The sequence below is a fragment of the Falco rusticolus genome, chromosome 10 (assembly GCF_015220075.1).
Source record: "Falco rusticolus isolate bFalRus1 chromosome 10, bFalRus1.pri, whole genome shotgun sequence".
NCBI classification, from domain to species: domain Eukaryota; kingdom Metazoa; phylum Chordata; class Aves; order Falconiformes; family Falconidae; genus Falco; species Falco rusticolus.
Window position 1 is genome coordinate 24071655 of NC_051196.1, and position 12755 is coordinate 24084409.

The following is a 12755-nucleotide window of genomic DNA, read 5'->3' on the forward strand; positions in this document are numbered from 1 at the left end:
GGGAAACTATGAAGTATTTTTACTCACTCTGCTACTGTGCCCGTTTCCAGAAGAGGGAGCCAAGTCATGGTGAAGTGCAGCCAAAAATCAAAACCATCGTCCAATACGTTTGGGGTTTTTAAAGAGCGTATGTTTGGAGTTATGTTAATTCGAGGCAGGAGGGGAGATGAGTGCTGATGTAACTACAGAGGTGAAATGGATGTAGTAAGCTCAGAAAAGAACTGAGGAGGTCTTGGGCATGGTACACGAATCACAGATACACAAAACTTACTAACTCAAACCTGGGTATGAGCTTCGCTGCTGTGGCATACAAGCACCTCCAACAGTGGCTACCAACTTACTAAAATTCTGATTCAATTTGGAAATCGAGCACATCGCACAAAGTTTTCTTTATTTGTTGCACTCTTCGGTTCCTCTCCTTGCACTGCTCAATATCACCTCTTCAATTAATAGCTTCTATGACTAATTTGCTTCTCACTTAAGAAGCTAGTTTCACTGTCAAAAATAGCTGCAGTCAAAAAAAAAATAAAAAAAGGTGTTTGAGTGTAACAGCCATCACATGTACATAACTAAGTTTAAAAAGTAAAACCACATCATTCCTTTACTGCTGCATAATTTTCTGGAAGCAAACCTCCCACCGAGCTGATTAAATGGCAAATGGAATCAGCTCAGAAGACAGGTGCTGACTAAAGAAAGTAATCTTATGCAAGAACACAATCTCCTCTAGTTTTTCCTTTGTTCAGTTTAACCTGTCAAAAGATTAAACCAAACAAAAGATTATTGGGTTAGGATTTGAGCCAGCATTTACTATCACTGAAGTTTATCCACACGACGGTTGTATTATTTCAAGACTTTATGAAGTTAAGCACAGATCAAGGCCAAATCCTGAAGGGGTGTGAAAGGGGAAATAGGCTCGCATGTTCCATAAAGGACGCTCATTGTCTCCTGGAAGGACGGCCCAGCTGCAGCTTGAGAGCTCCCTGCCAACCAACACGCAGGTTCCACACAGCGTGTCCAGCCCTCAGTCGGAAGAACACGCACGTGGTTTCCAGTGCTGAGTAACACGGCTTTGCAAAACTGCTGCAAACAACGTGCTCAAAAATAAGCACGCCATCAAGGAAGCTGGCAAGTTGAGATTGCTTTTGAATGAACAGCAACCCCCACGCAGATATCCACGCAGGTGGGTTCAAGACAGCAGAACATTGTTGGAATCCCCATTTAACATCAGAGAGCGCATGGGGCTTTCTGGTTCTGAGGTGCCTGAATGCATCAATGTGCAGCCCACTGACAGTCTGGCCAACATCATCCTTCATGTAATCATACGAAGGCAGGAGGAGGGAGGAAAGCAACTGAGAGTTTCTAGCACCTCAATGTGCCCATTGGTAAGTACAAATCCTTTTGAGGGTGCTTTGGTTGGTTGCTTCGAGGTTGCTAAGATTTGGGTCTGCACAGGTGAGCCCGTAAACCAAACCGGCTGACAAGCAGGGCTGGGGACACTTGCTCACAAACCCTACTCATCCCCTTTCGTTAAGAACATCATAGCACCAAAAAACACTGAGCGGTGACATTGCTTCAGGATGGAAGAGAGATCTGCAGTGCAGATCAGAACCTGTTTCAACCTGTTGTAGCCTAAAGGCAGATTTAGGACAAAATATTACTCTATACCCTTTTCTATTGAGGGAAGTATCTCAAGGATGCTTCCTGGTGCTCTTGCCCGCAGAAGGTCCCATCACCCGTGAAGATAAGACACACAGGGATCACGCTCCAACTCAATTTAATAAGCTTTGTAACAAACTCGGACAGAAAGTGTTTTGAAGTCAAGCAACAGTCATCTACGACTCAAGGATGGTTTTTAGCAATGCTTTTAAGCTTATACTCAAGCATACAAAGCATAAATTTTACAAATTAAAAACAATAAAAATCATCCTAGAATAATGTAATGGCTTCCCCTATATATACAAGGAGTGGAAAGGAGACAACATTCTTTCCAGGTAATTTCATACATCTTAAATGCTACATAAGTGCTCTCCACATTCATTGCAATTTTTCTTTTAATGTGGGTGGAAGGAGCTGAAAGTGTTTCAATGAAATCATCCTAAAGAGAGAGAGGTACTTCACCTGGTTTCAAGCACATATGTTTGCCTCTTCACAAGTCTTGAGAGTAAATGCTTTACTTAAAATTCTGCTGTTCGTTTCTGTGCAGCAGCCTGTTTTTCCAGCTGTATCGAATTAAAAGAGTTCAGTAAGGATTTCTCAGAAAGTACCACTGGCACTTCGTCTTCATGGAAACCTGTTATCCCCCACCCTTCAACAAATGACTCCATGGCACAACAGGAGCCACCGCAATTTAGCTTGGATTTGACAGGCAGAACAGAGACGTGGTAATAGCGAAGATGACACATTACTAGGGAGGTGACAGGTTTTGGAAAAGAGGAAGAGAGCTGTAGCCTAATCAAAACACACTTGATATACAGCCTTTCTGCAAAGGCATGTAAGACAGGGTATTTTACAACCCAAGTTCTTCCATGTCCATAGCACTGATGAAAAAGACCTTACTTGCTTTCAACAAAGGGAAGGCTGGGGGAGGAATGAGTGTAGTGTACCACGTTTAATTACCAGATTTGTTTGCCACCGCTGAGTTTGGAACAAATCTTCTAACAAAAGTTATTTTCATACTGTTCTAGATTAAGTGGAACAAAATATGTATTTTTACACTAAAGCAAACTGATCAAAGTGGCATTTAATAATATTTGTTAAAGTGGTTATCTAACAAAAATGGGTTAACAAAATCCCATTAATTAGTAGTCACCAAATAAGACACTTCTCATGCATATGACAAAAGTTCATTCGTGTACTGAGACATCTGTTTACTGTGTACAATATTTCCATAAATTATGTTTCACAGCCCCTACCATTCAAGAATATTTCAAACAGATTATATATTATATTTGTATATGCAAACTATTTTATATACACTAATATAAAGATCCTTAGAAGTACCAATATCACTACCTTTATGCTTTCTCTAAAATGCATAGCTTTCGAATATTTTCTTGCAGTTACCAAAAACTTTACAGATTAAAGCTGCTTATCAATGTGGCATGTTCATAAAAACAAAGTGAGATAGTTCTATACTAATTTTATATTAAACCCCTTAAAAAACATGGTTTTTTTTAATGGGAAAAAAAAAACCCCAAAAACAAGCTAGTGACAATTCAAGTAATCTATGCTCAATCTCTGCCCAGATACTATATGAAATTAACGTAGCGTTCTAGAAGTACAGTGAACTTCTCAACCAGGACTTAATACTGCATTTCTCATGGAGAAAAATGCTAGTTATTCCACAAAACCACACCACTTTCCATTTCATCTGGGAGAAGCTTTAGATGAGATTTAACAACGGAAGTGTCAGAACAGAGGAAAAGCTGATCAGTTCATATATGAAGAAACTAGAGCTATTCCAGTTTTGTTTCTGCAGTTTGTTATTAAACAAAGTTACATTAACCATACAGTTTCTCACAAACTGAAAGTTATACATGGTTTTCAGACATCAACCGACTGGAAAAAGAAGAGGAAAAGAAAAAAGAATTAAAAAAAAAATAACCAAACCAAACACCCGCAACTGTTAAAAATGTGGTGTTAGAATAACCAGCCTGGGTGAAGGAAAGCCAGACTGCTGTAGTAGTTGGGGGGCTACTGACAGCTCGTTTGTTATGTACAAACTTTAAGACCTCCATACCACAAATGCCTCAAAGTGGAGAACAGAACAATCAGTAATAAATGGGAACAAATAATTTTGTCACATCCACCATCTAGCTTAATCTTGGTGCTCTGCATCTCTAATAGCTGCTTAACAAACAATGGCTTCCCCCCACAAAAAATAGCTACACAAGTAAACAGTGTTCACAGTAATGCAATCAGTAACAGGTTTTGTTAGTTTCCATAAGTCAGGTGTATCTGCAAAGCTTTATACAGTTTAATGCGTAAGTATTCCAGTAAAATTAAGTGAAAACTAAGTTTCATTCTACAGGGTAATATCTACCATACAAGACTAGATTATGTACAGTATGGGACTGGTGTGACAACTGCCAGTGTTTCATGATGTTAAGCTATTTCACCCATCAGCTTGGTCTTTGTTCAGCAAATCTGCAATAACTTGATATACAGACCTAAAAATCTAGAGATCGGTTTGGCAAGATTAGTGCTTACTACCACTGGATATACACCAACGTCCAGTGCTGCAAAACTGAGTCGACCAAAACATCCCATACCCAGAAGATTACAATTTGTTGACTTAAAGTCTGGACTTCACGTGTAAAACATTAAAACTATAATCCTAACTGGAGTGAGGACAGTCAGTAAACAAATACAGGTGAAGATGAACTGCATCTCTTCAGAAAGGTATGGAAGAATTGAGAAAATGGAAATAATCTGTTTTTAGACAGCCCTGCTCTGCTCAGCAAAAGGCATTAAAACAGCCCAAGCAGCTCTAAAACGATTCTTATTCAGCAAGCATAAAGGCATATCCTGCACAAGATGATACACCAGAGGCTTCAACGAGTATCTCTCCCCTCCACTTAATTTCCTAACACAAGCATGTCTTTCAGCTTACAAATATCAAGTGGCCTTCAAAGCTTTAGTAGCCTGCTAGAATCACTGCAGTGTCTACAGCTGCAAATTTAATATAGGGGGAAAGGCCCCTGTTAAAAACCCTCAAATGCCTTGGGGCCATTTTGGTCATTCATGAAAATTAAGAAAAAACTTACTTCCAACAACACTCCTCCTGAAAATTGGGTCACTGATCCATTATGAACATAGCTCTCACCATATAAAGCACCAAAAAGTCAGAAACAAGGAAAAAAAAAAAAAAAAGAAAAGTCCTTAAATTATGATTTACAAGTTTGTACACTATTTCCTAAGCAAAAGGTTGACCTTACTGCAAAGTTTATAGATGAAAACTTGACCAGTTACTTTTAAGGGGAATGTATATCTGGCTATAACTTAAAGGTAGAAAATATTCACTGTTCTATATACACATTTCAAACAGGAGACAGTTAAACTTAACTGAATAGTTGCCAATATAACTCCGTATTAACGCACTGGCCACTAAACTAGGCATCAGTAGCCAATTAGAAAGCTTGAGTTCTGTACTTTTAAAAATGCTATTTTTCCTGTCTTGTTTAATTGTTTTTTAAAAATGTATCATAGTGCATAGCCTAAGTCAGACTTTCAAAGAGATACAGCGCCTTTCAATGCAGTTTTTGCAGCATTTAAAAGGGACTTTTCTCCCTTCAAATTAGATGTTCATTGAAAAATCTGAATTGAGTGCTGTATTGTAGTAAAAATATTTCAGTCACAGACTGATATAAATGTATACTGTGCAGTACTAAGATTGTTTGATGTCCATCTGCACACGATTTACTTGGGTTCTTCGATCGTCCCCTTGCTGAGGTCTGTCATTTTGGGATATTTCACTTTCTTCTGGTCCAGCTCATTCTGAGCCCACAGTAGTAGTTTCAGTAATTTTGCCAACTTGGGTGTTGATTCACGATTTTCATAGTCTAGAACCGCTTGATTAACCTCACTCCAAACCTGGAAAAGAAATAGTTGTTATATGATTAACACTACTAATGTCACACCGACACTGGAAAGATCACACCTAGTGTGCTAATTCCTCAGAACATGGTCAGGACAAAGCTCCACAGACTATGAGCCTGGAGACAAGGAAGACAGCCAAATACTTGAATACATTAACTCCAGTTTTTTAAATCTTGCTTAAGAAATACTTCTGTTCTTTTGCACACCTCTTTAAACATTTTTTCTGAACATTTCAAAAATATTTGGATGTTATTTTCACCACATATGAATAAAAGACATCAATTTCCTCTTGAGAAAGGACTACCTTCTGTCGCTGCATCATGTTAAGCAAGTCTCCAAATGGTGATTCTTCGGGATTATCAAAGGCAAGCAAAGCCAGTGTACGCTCCATTTCTGTCAGGCATTCCCTGCTCTCCTCGCCTTGTTCTGCTAATTGGGTCTGAGCAAATTCCAGAGCTGCTTCTGTCTCACGCTGCCGAATCAGTTCAATCAAATGCTGCTGCTACATACAAAAAACATGGGAATATTAGCTAAACAAATTAACAAATCTTCAGTATTTCAAGACTGCAATCTTCAGACATTAGTGTGTAATTTGAGACAAATACTAATCCATAATTTGACAGTTTGAGGTCAATTCTCCTCAGTCTGTAAGACAAGAAGTGGCAGACCTGGCTACAAAATCTACTGGAAAAGGTAACCTGACGCTTTTGAGTTTTGAAAAGATGTGTTACTAAAGGAACTACTAGAAATACAGACCAACAGTAATTGGAAGTCGGTAAGTCACAGACCACTGATGCTGTTATAAGTTTTCACATTAGTAAGTGTATACGTATGACAGTTCCTGCACTACACCACAAAGTTTCCTGCTGCTACAAAACGATACAAAGAACAAACACATGAAATTGCATCATGCTTCGCCACAAACTTCCCAACATACTCATAACATCTGCAATACTTTTTCCAGTCTCTCAGCAACCTCTGAAACAAAGATAAGGTTTGCCACCTGTCCTTACCTGCAAATGAAAGTAAAGGTATCTGTTAGTATCTAGCAATTCTGGATGGAGGCTGTTTATTAATGCAATGGCTTCTTGAATCTGTCCTTTCAGTATCATTTCTCGAATTTTTATTCTTTCATCGAGAGTTTCTAAATCAACACTGGGTTCAATCCCAGACTCCATTCGAAATTTCTCCGCTGCTTCTTTAAAGCCCTCTGAAACAGAAACATTTTACCTATAAAATACATTTCATGAAACACTTTTTTAAAAAAATCAGCTTCAATGAAAATATTTTAGTATTGCTTGTGCATTTTGCAAGTTTAAAGACTTAAATCTGAACCTCTGAAAAATTCTTCTCTATTTAAATAGTCAATTATCCAACAGGCGTCGAACAGTGCATGCTGAATTCAGTCTTAACTTACATGCCCTCATTTGCTAAGGATGCACGCAACTTGTAGTCTGATACCTCTTAACCTGAAAGCTTGTTTTATACTTTATTAAACAGAGCGCTGTACTTACTCTGAAATGTAATTTTCAAAATCCTGTTTTCAAAAGTTGGGTGGTTTTGCTTTGCCCCACAGCCCCCAAGTCTTTTTACACAGACCTACCACTTTTACTGAGAAGAAACAGAATGAAATTTGCTTTCTCATACCAACATATTTTTTTAAAGTCGTAACGGCTATTTTAAATCCTAAGTCATGCTTTCATATACACAAAAATCATTTATGCCATCCACTAAGATGCTCTTCCTTCATCCCAGAGGCCTCACCTACACAGCAATGTAAACAGGGGTGTAGATTGGATACAAACGCCTCCACCCTAGTATAGCTTACTGTGATGGTATGCATCATAATTGCTAGGGACAATTTCTAAAGGTTTTTGATTGTTCTAAGTATATAGTCAGGCTATATGCTGAAGGGTTTAGTATTTTTGGTCTCAAACTATTTTGACAACAGTGCCCTTTTAGAGTTTATTCTTCTAGCCAGTTAAAACTTGCTTCTGATAGTTGTTTTGTGCAGCTTTCAGAATGCTATTTAACAACTGCAACATATCTTGAACTCTGTTTTAACAGCATAAAAAGGCACATCATCATACAGAAATGGGTCATGTTTGTTCACAGCGCTCCAGAAAACACTTTCTACATCCTTTAACAGAAGAGGTAAGGTTAATAAATGTCACTTCTATTGCATGGTAACTGCTCTGTGTCTGATTCTTAGTTTCCACTTAGGAGAAGGAACACAAGAGCAGCTGTATGTTGCTAAGAAAAGCCAACAGCAATCACTAAGTCCTCAAAGCCCTTGATTTCATTCCATCAAGTAGCAGGTTCTAGCCAAAAATGTCTGTCTTGATAACATAAGTGGCGTGCACTTAAAAGCCTCCTAGCGCTACCACTCATTTTTACCTGTAACAAGGTAGTTCATGATAAGGCGGTTCATGTCTGCTCTCTGGATATGCAAGTTATTAAGTTTTTCCATCCATTCATCTTTCGTGATTTCATCAGGTTTTTCTGCATAACTCATCCTGAATTCTTACTACAAGAAAAGAAAAGCAACTCATTTAACATGATTCAAGAAGTGTAATGTATGTAAGCACTGTGTTACTACCATCTTTACATCTTTTTTTAATGAGATCTTTTAAATTAATAATCTGAAAGAGACCCTTTTATCTCAAACCACAATTCTGCATTTTTCTCCTCCCTGTTACTGCACCGTTTCACATTTACTAGCCAGTCTCTAAAGCTGCTTTCATCAGTTATCAGAATAAAAAATTCAAATACTGTCTTCTTGTACTTACTATTAAACTCACTCCAAAAAAAATTTGTTTAGGATTTCCACAGAACACACAGCATCACAGTGTGAGACAAGTGAATCAGAGATTGACAGCCAGAAAACTTGTAACAAATGTTTAAAGCAAAGCCTACGTAAACAATATTGGCTTTAAAGTTTTCACCACAACTTAGACAGGACGGCTCCATATATTGTACAGCTACAAAACTGTAATGATACATGTGTTATCCAGTGCACAACTAAAAGACTGACACCATTAGCTTCACTATCCCCAAAAGTACTCCTGTCAACGTTACTAAAATATTAGCTCCTAGCATTTTTCTTGACGGCAGATTTTTTTTTCAGATTGGCAAGCAAATCGATTTGCTAAAGCCGGCATTCATTCATTTCTACCTTCAAGTCACGACCACAGCGGCAGCGAAAGGGGGAGGAGAGGCGGCAACAACAACAGCAACAGGCACCACCACCCCTCTCAGCCAGGCAGGAGCGGCAGCGCCTTCCCACCGCCAGTCCACTTCCAACAGGTTTTCCCTCCCCTGAACTACCACCAAGGCCACACTGCGCCCCGGGAAGTCGGACAGCCAGAGCCAGGAGCCGCCCGGGGCCGCCTCCGGGACCGATCGGGCCCCAGCCCCGCTTTCACGCCGCTCCCAACCACGCGGCGGGGGAACTGGGCTCCCGCCGCAACGGGCCGCGCCGCCCCGAGCTCCGCACGGCGCCCGCCCGCGGGGGGACTCCCCCCGCCCCGCAACCGCCGCCCGTCACCGGCCCGCCGAGCCGCTGCCCCCGACCTGGCCCTCCCCGGGGCCCGGGCCACCGAAGCGCTCGGCCCAGCTCGCCACAGGCCCAGCGCGTCCCCACCACCCGCAGCGGACAGCGCCAGGCCGACCCACCGGGCCAAGGGCAGGCCCCCGCCGGCCCCCGGCCGCTAAGGGAAGGAGCGGACCCACCGCCGCCATCTTACCGAGCGCGCCGCGGTGCCGGCTCCAACGCACGAACGCGAGCCCCTCCGCCACCTCCGCCAGGCCGCTGGCGCGCGGATCTCGCGAGAACCGCCCTCTCGGCCAATCAGCGCCCGGAGAGGGGCGAGAAAACACAACCATAGAGTCGGCGTGTGGGACAGAGTGTCGGCCTGCCGTGGGGGCGCACCCCGCCAGCGGGCAGCCGGGCCCACGGCGGCCGTGCGGCGGGGGCGGCCGGGGCGCGGGGCCAGCCGGCGGGGTGGGGGTCACTGGAGGCGGCGTGGCCGCTGTGGCGGCCAGGGCTGAGGGGCCCCGGAGCCCCCAGCCCCTCTTCGGCTCACGGCCGCGGGGCGGGCGGCAGCGCAGGGCTCGGTGCGGCTCCGCCATGCTGCCTCGCCGGCGGGCCCGGGAGATACCGCAGTTGCTGTGTGCTCCATGTCCCCCCCACGCTTCCATAACGTGTCCGGTGGCAGTGCGGGCCTGCCTGCGAGCGGGGCACCGGCCTGGCATTGACGGCCGAGGCAGAGTCTGAGCGATTGGTCCACGGACATGGCGGGGTCAGCGCAGACCTCGAGCTTGGCAAGGGTTGGCCATTCCGGCTGGGGCTGCCTGGCCCTGCCGATGTGCCAGAGCAGTGGCGAGGGAGGTGGGTCACAGCCCGGGACAGGAGTGTGCCGCTCCGCCAGCTCCCGCTGCCGAGGGCTCTGCTCTGTCATCTCTGCCAATATTTGTATTGGCTGCTGAGGAAAGTTAATAAACTCACTGCGCTAGAGCCAGCAGGGTTTGTGAATTAAAGCACTCTGCTGAAAAGCCAAGAACACACCTCAATTTCTATATTTAAATGAAGAGCAGGCTCAAGACATACCACTAAGTGTGAAATGCTACGAATGATAGTCCTCAGGAAAACGTCATTTCACTTAGACTGGGAATATGGATACAATTGCTCATTTTTCACTCTTGTGTTTGTAACCATGCAGTAAAGTGCCACCTCCAAAGCTCACTTCCATTACAACTGTCCTTACATCAAAACTGCACAAATCTACAATGTAATCAATAATTTATTAACATATTTCCCCAAAGCAAGCTCCAAGCTTATAAACAATGCAGAATTTGGGACAAAGAATTTCAAATATTTAGTAATAAGTGCCATTAGTTGTTAGCCATATGACAAAAAGCTGCAGTGTAGCAAGTATTCCTATTGATTGGAGAGGGGTCTTCAGGTTTTAATATAAAAACTAATCTCAATGAATTTTACTCATTGGGAAACATAAACGTTCACACTCTTTAGTTTTGAACCGGTAGGCTTGTAAATCTCTCGCTGGCTTAGATGTCCTGTCTGGTTCTTGTCAGCTCCTCCCCAAAAGGTGGAGTTTCTCAGGAGAATTCCATAAAGACAGGGAGAGGAGGAAGATACTCCTCTCTGGGAGGGGTTTTCCTGTCTTTTCGAGAGAGGGAAACATATCCCAAGCAGAGAGGAGGCAACCGAGTGTAACTCACATCACAGTTGCTGCTTACAGGTAAAGAATAGGTGTAGCTGTTTTCTAGTAAGTAAACTAATATATTGAATAAGTAAGCTAACGTGTGAGCTGCTGTTTGGCAGCATGCTTGATTGTGTGGTGCTGACACCTGTTTTTTCAGAGGTTGGGTATGTTTGCTCAACTGCAGCACAAGTTTCCCTTTATCCTTTTATTGTCCCTAAGCTAAAGAGAAGTAAAAATGGGCTAAAAGCAGCTCCCAAGTTGTGGTTTTGCTTGTCATGAAAAAAGCTTGGTTGGTTTTGGATTTTTTTTTTTAATATTTTTAGGAGTTGGCATTTCTTCTGACTATAATGTTAACAAAAAGCTTATAGTGGTGTTGTCCAGAATATCGTGGCCAGCTGCATTCTTCTCTTTTTGTTCTTGGTGGTTTTTTTCCTTTCATGTGCTTTCCCTAGCTTTTTGATGTTTCTGGTAACGTCGTATCTTAGAAACTCTGCTTTCATTTGAGAGGAGAGGTGTTATAACCACTAGAGCTGCAACAAACAGGCTTTGAATATTACTATTTAAGTATTTTCTTAATGAGTCTGGAAAGAAAGTGACTTTCTAATGCATGAATTGTTTTTATTTAGTTAAATAGTACTACTTGTTATGACACCTTTCATGGCAGTATTAGCCCAGTGTGATAAAACCCTAAGTACATTAAAAAAAAACCAACAACCTTATAAAACTATTATTCCTTTATCTTGATACAGGCCCTTTTTTTCCCCTATTACTGTTCCACATGCAATGAAAACTGCGTGTTTGGAGGATTGAGCAGTATCTTGAGTGATAAATGAGACATTTTATACTAGCTTTTCTGATAGAAAGCTGCCTCATCACTTTCTGTATTCCCCTCTAACTTCTGGCTCACTGAATAAATGTTTAATCGTCCCATGTATAATACCTGCAGCTGCCTTTAGTGAAGAGGAATGCTTGTGTTCCCTGTGCTTCATAGCCTGGAATACTCAAGGATTTGGAAATACCAAGCTTGGATGGACTTTCTTGGTTAAATGTCACAAAATTAAGAAGGGAGTAGGAAGACACAAAGCTGTGCAGCAATTCAGGGCAAAAGCTTCTTACATCATTTGTTCTTTTCCTAGCACTAAAGCCTAACTTCTGTTAAAAACTCCCACGTTCTCCCCAAAGTTGGAACCAAATCTTTAGTTTATTACTCAGGGAAAACCTTGCAGGATACTACTGTGACTCCAAAGTTGGATTAAAATGCATGGAAACAAAATACTTTGCTCTCAGGAAACTATCCTGTGGGTTCAGTATGTTGCAGTCCTACAAGAGTCTTACAGTAATGAGGGAAGTAATAGCATAGGAAGTTGGATTTTTGGGCAAGACTACAAAACTGAGCTGAAAACAAACATCTAATAACTGTAATTCAGTGCAGTTTGTGGAATTTTTACAGATATTAGGATTTGATACCTCCTAATGTCAAGAAGTATTTTGATGACTGGTGTTTAGAGTTGAGTGGAGTGCGTCCCATACCAAAATCACTATCCCTGGAGAAGTCAGAAAAATCCCTGCAAAAAAAGGCGGGGGGGGGGGGGGGGGGGGGCGCGGCGTGGCAGGGCGGGGGGGGCTGCATGTGAATATGATTAACCCTCAGTAAAGTATTTTTCTGAGTTCATCTAGTCTTTATGAAAATTGAAGTATCCAGAGCCTTGGAGAATCAAGGACACAGAGGATACAGTACCTTGACATCTGATGCATCTACTTTGAGTGATGTGCTTAACTCTGAAGACAGAGGCCTTTCTCCACCAAAAAAAAGGTAGAGCTGGAGCACCACCAACAGAAATCAGTCTCTTCAGACTTCAAATGATCAATTATCTGTTAAATAAAAGCAAAAACACTAGACATGGAGGGAATAAACTTGCTCATTTGCTTTTA

General features: G+C 42.1%; 1 protein-coding gene and 1 long non-coding RNA gene across 2 annotated transcripts; one reads left to right on the forward strand and one right to left on the reverse strand.

Moving 5' to 3' along the window:
* Window positions 1-1757: 1757 nt before the first annotated feature.
* On the reverse strand, window positions 1758-9452 carry GID8 (GID complex subunit 8 homolog). Its single transcript, XM_037402563.1, has 5 exons — window positions 9345-9452; window positions 7996-8125; window positions 6612-6808; window positions 5903-6100; window positions 1758-5592 (listed from the first exon to the last, which is right to left on the reverse strand). The coding sequence occupies exons 2-5, from the start codon at window positions 8111-8113 to the stop codon at window positions 5419-5421; spliced, it is 687 nt and encodes a 228-aa protein (XP_037258460.1). The 5' UTR covers window positions 8114-8125; window positions 9345-9452; the 3' UTR covers window positions 1758-5418.
* A 1295-nt stretch (window positions 9453-10747) lies between these two features.
* On the forward strand, window positions 10748-12755 carry LOC119154823. Its single transcript, XR_005106545.1, has 2 exons — window positions 10748-10859; window positions 12480-12755. It is a non-coding gene; the product is annotated as an uncharacterized LOC119154823 (long non-coding RNA).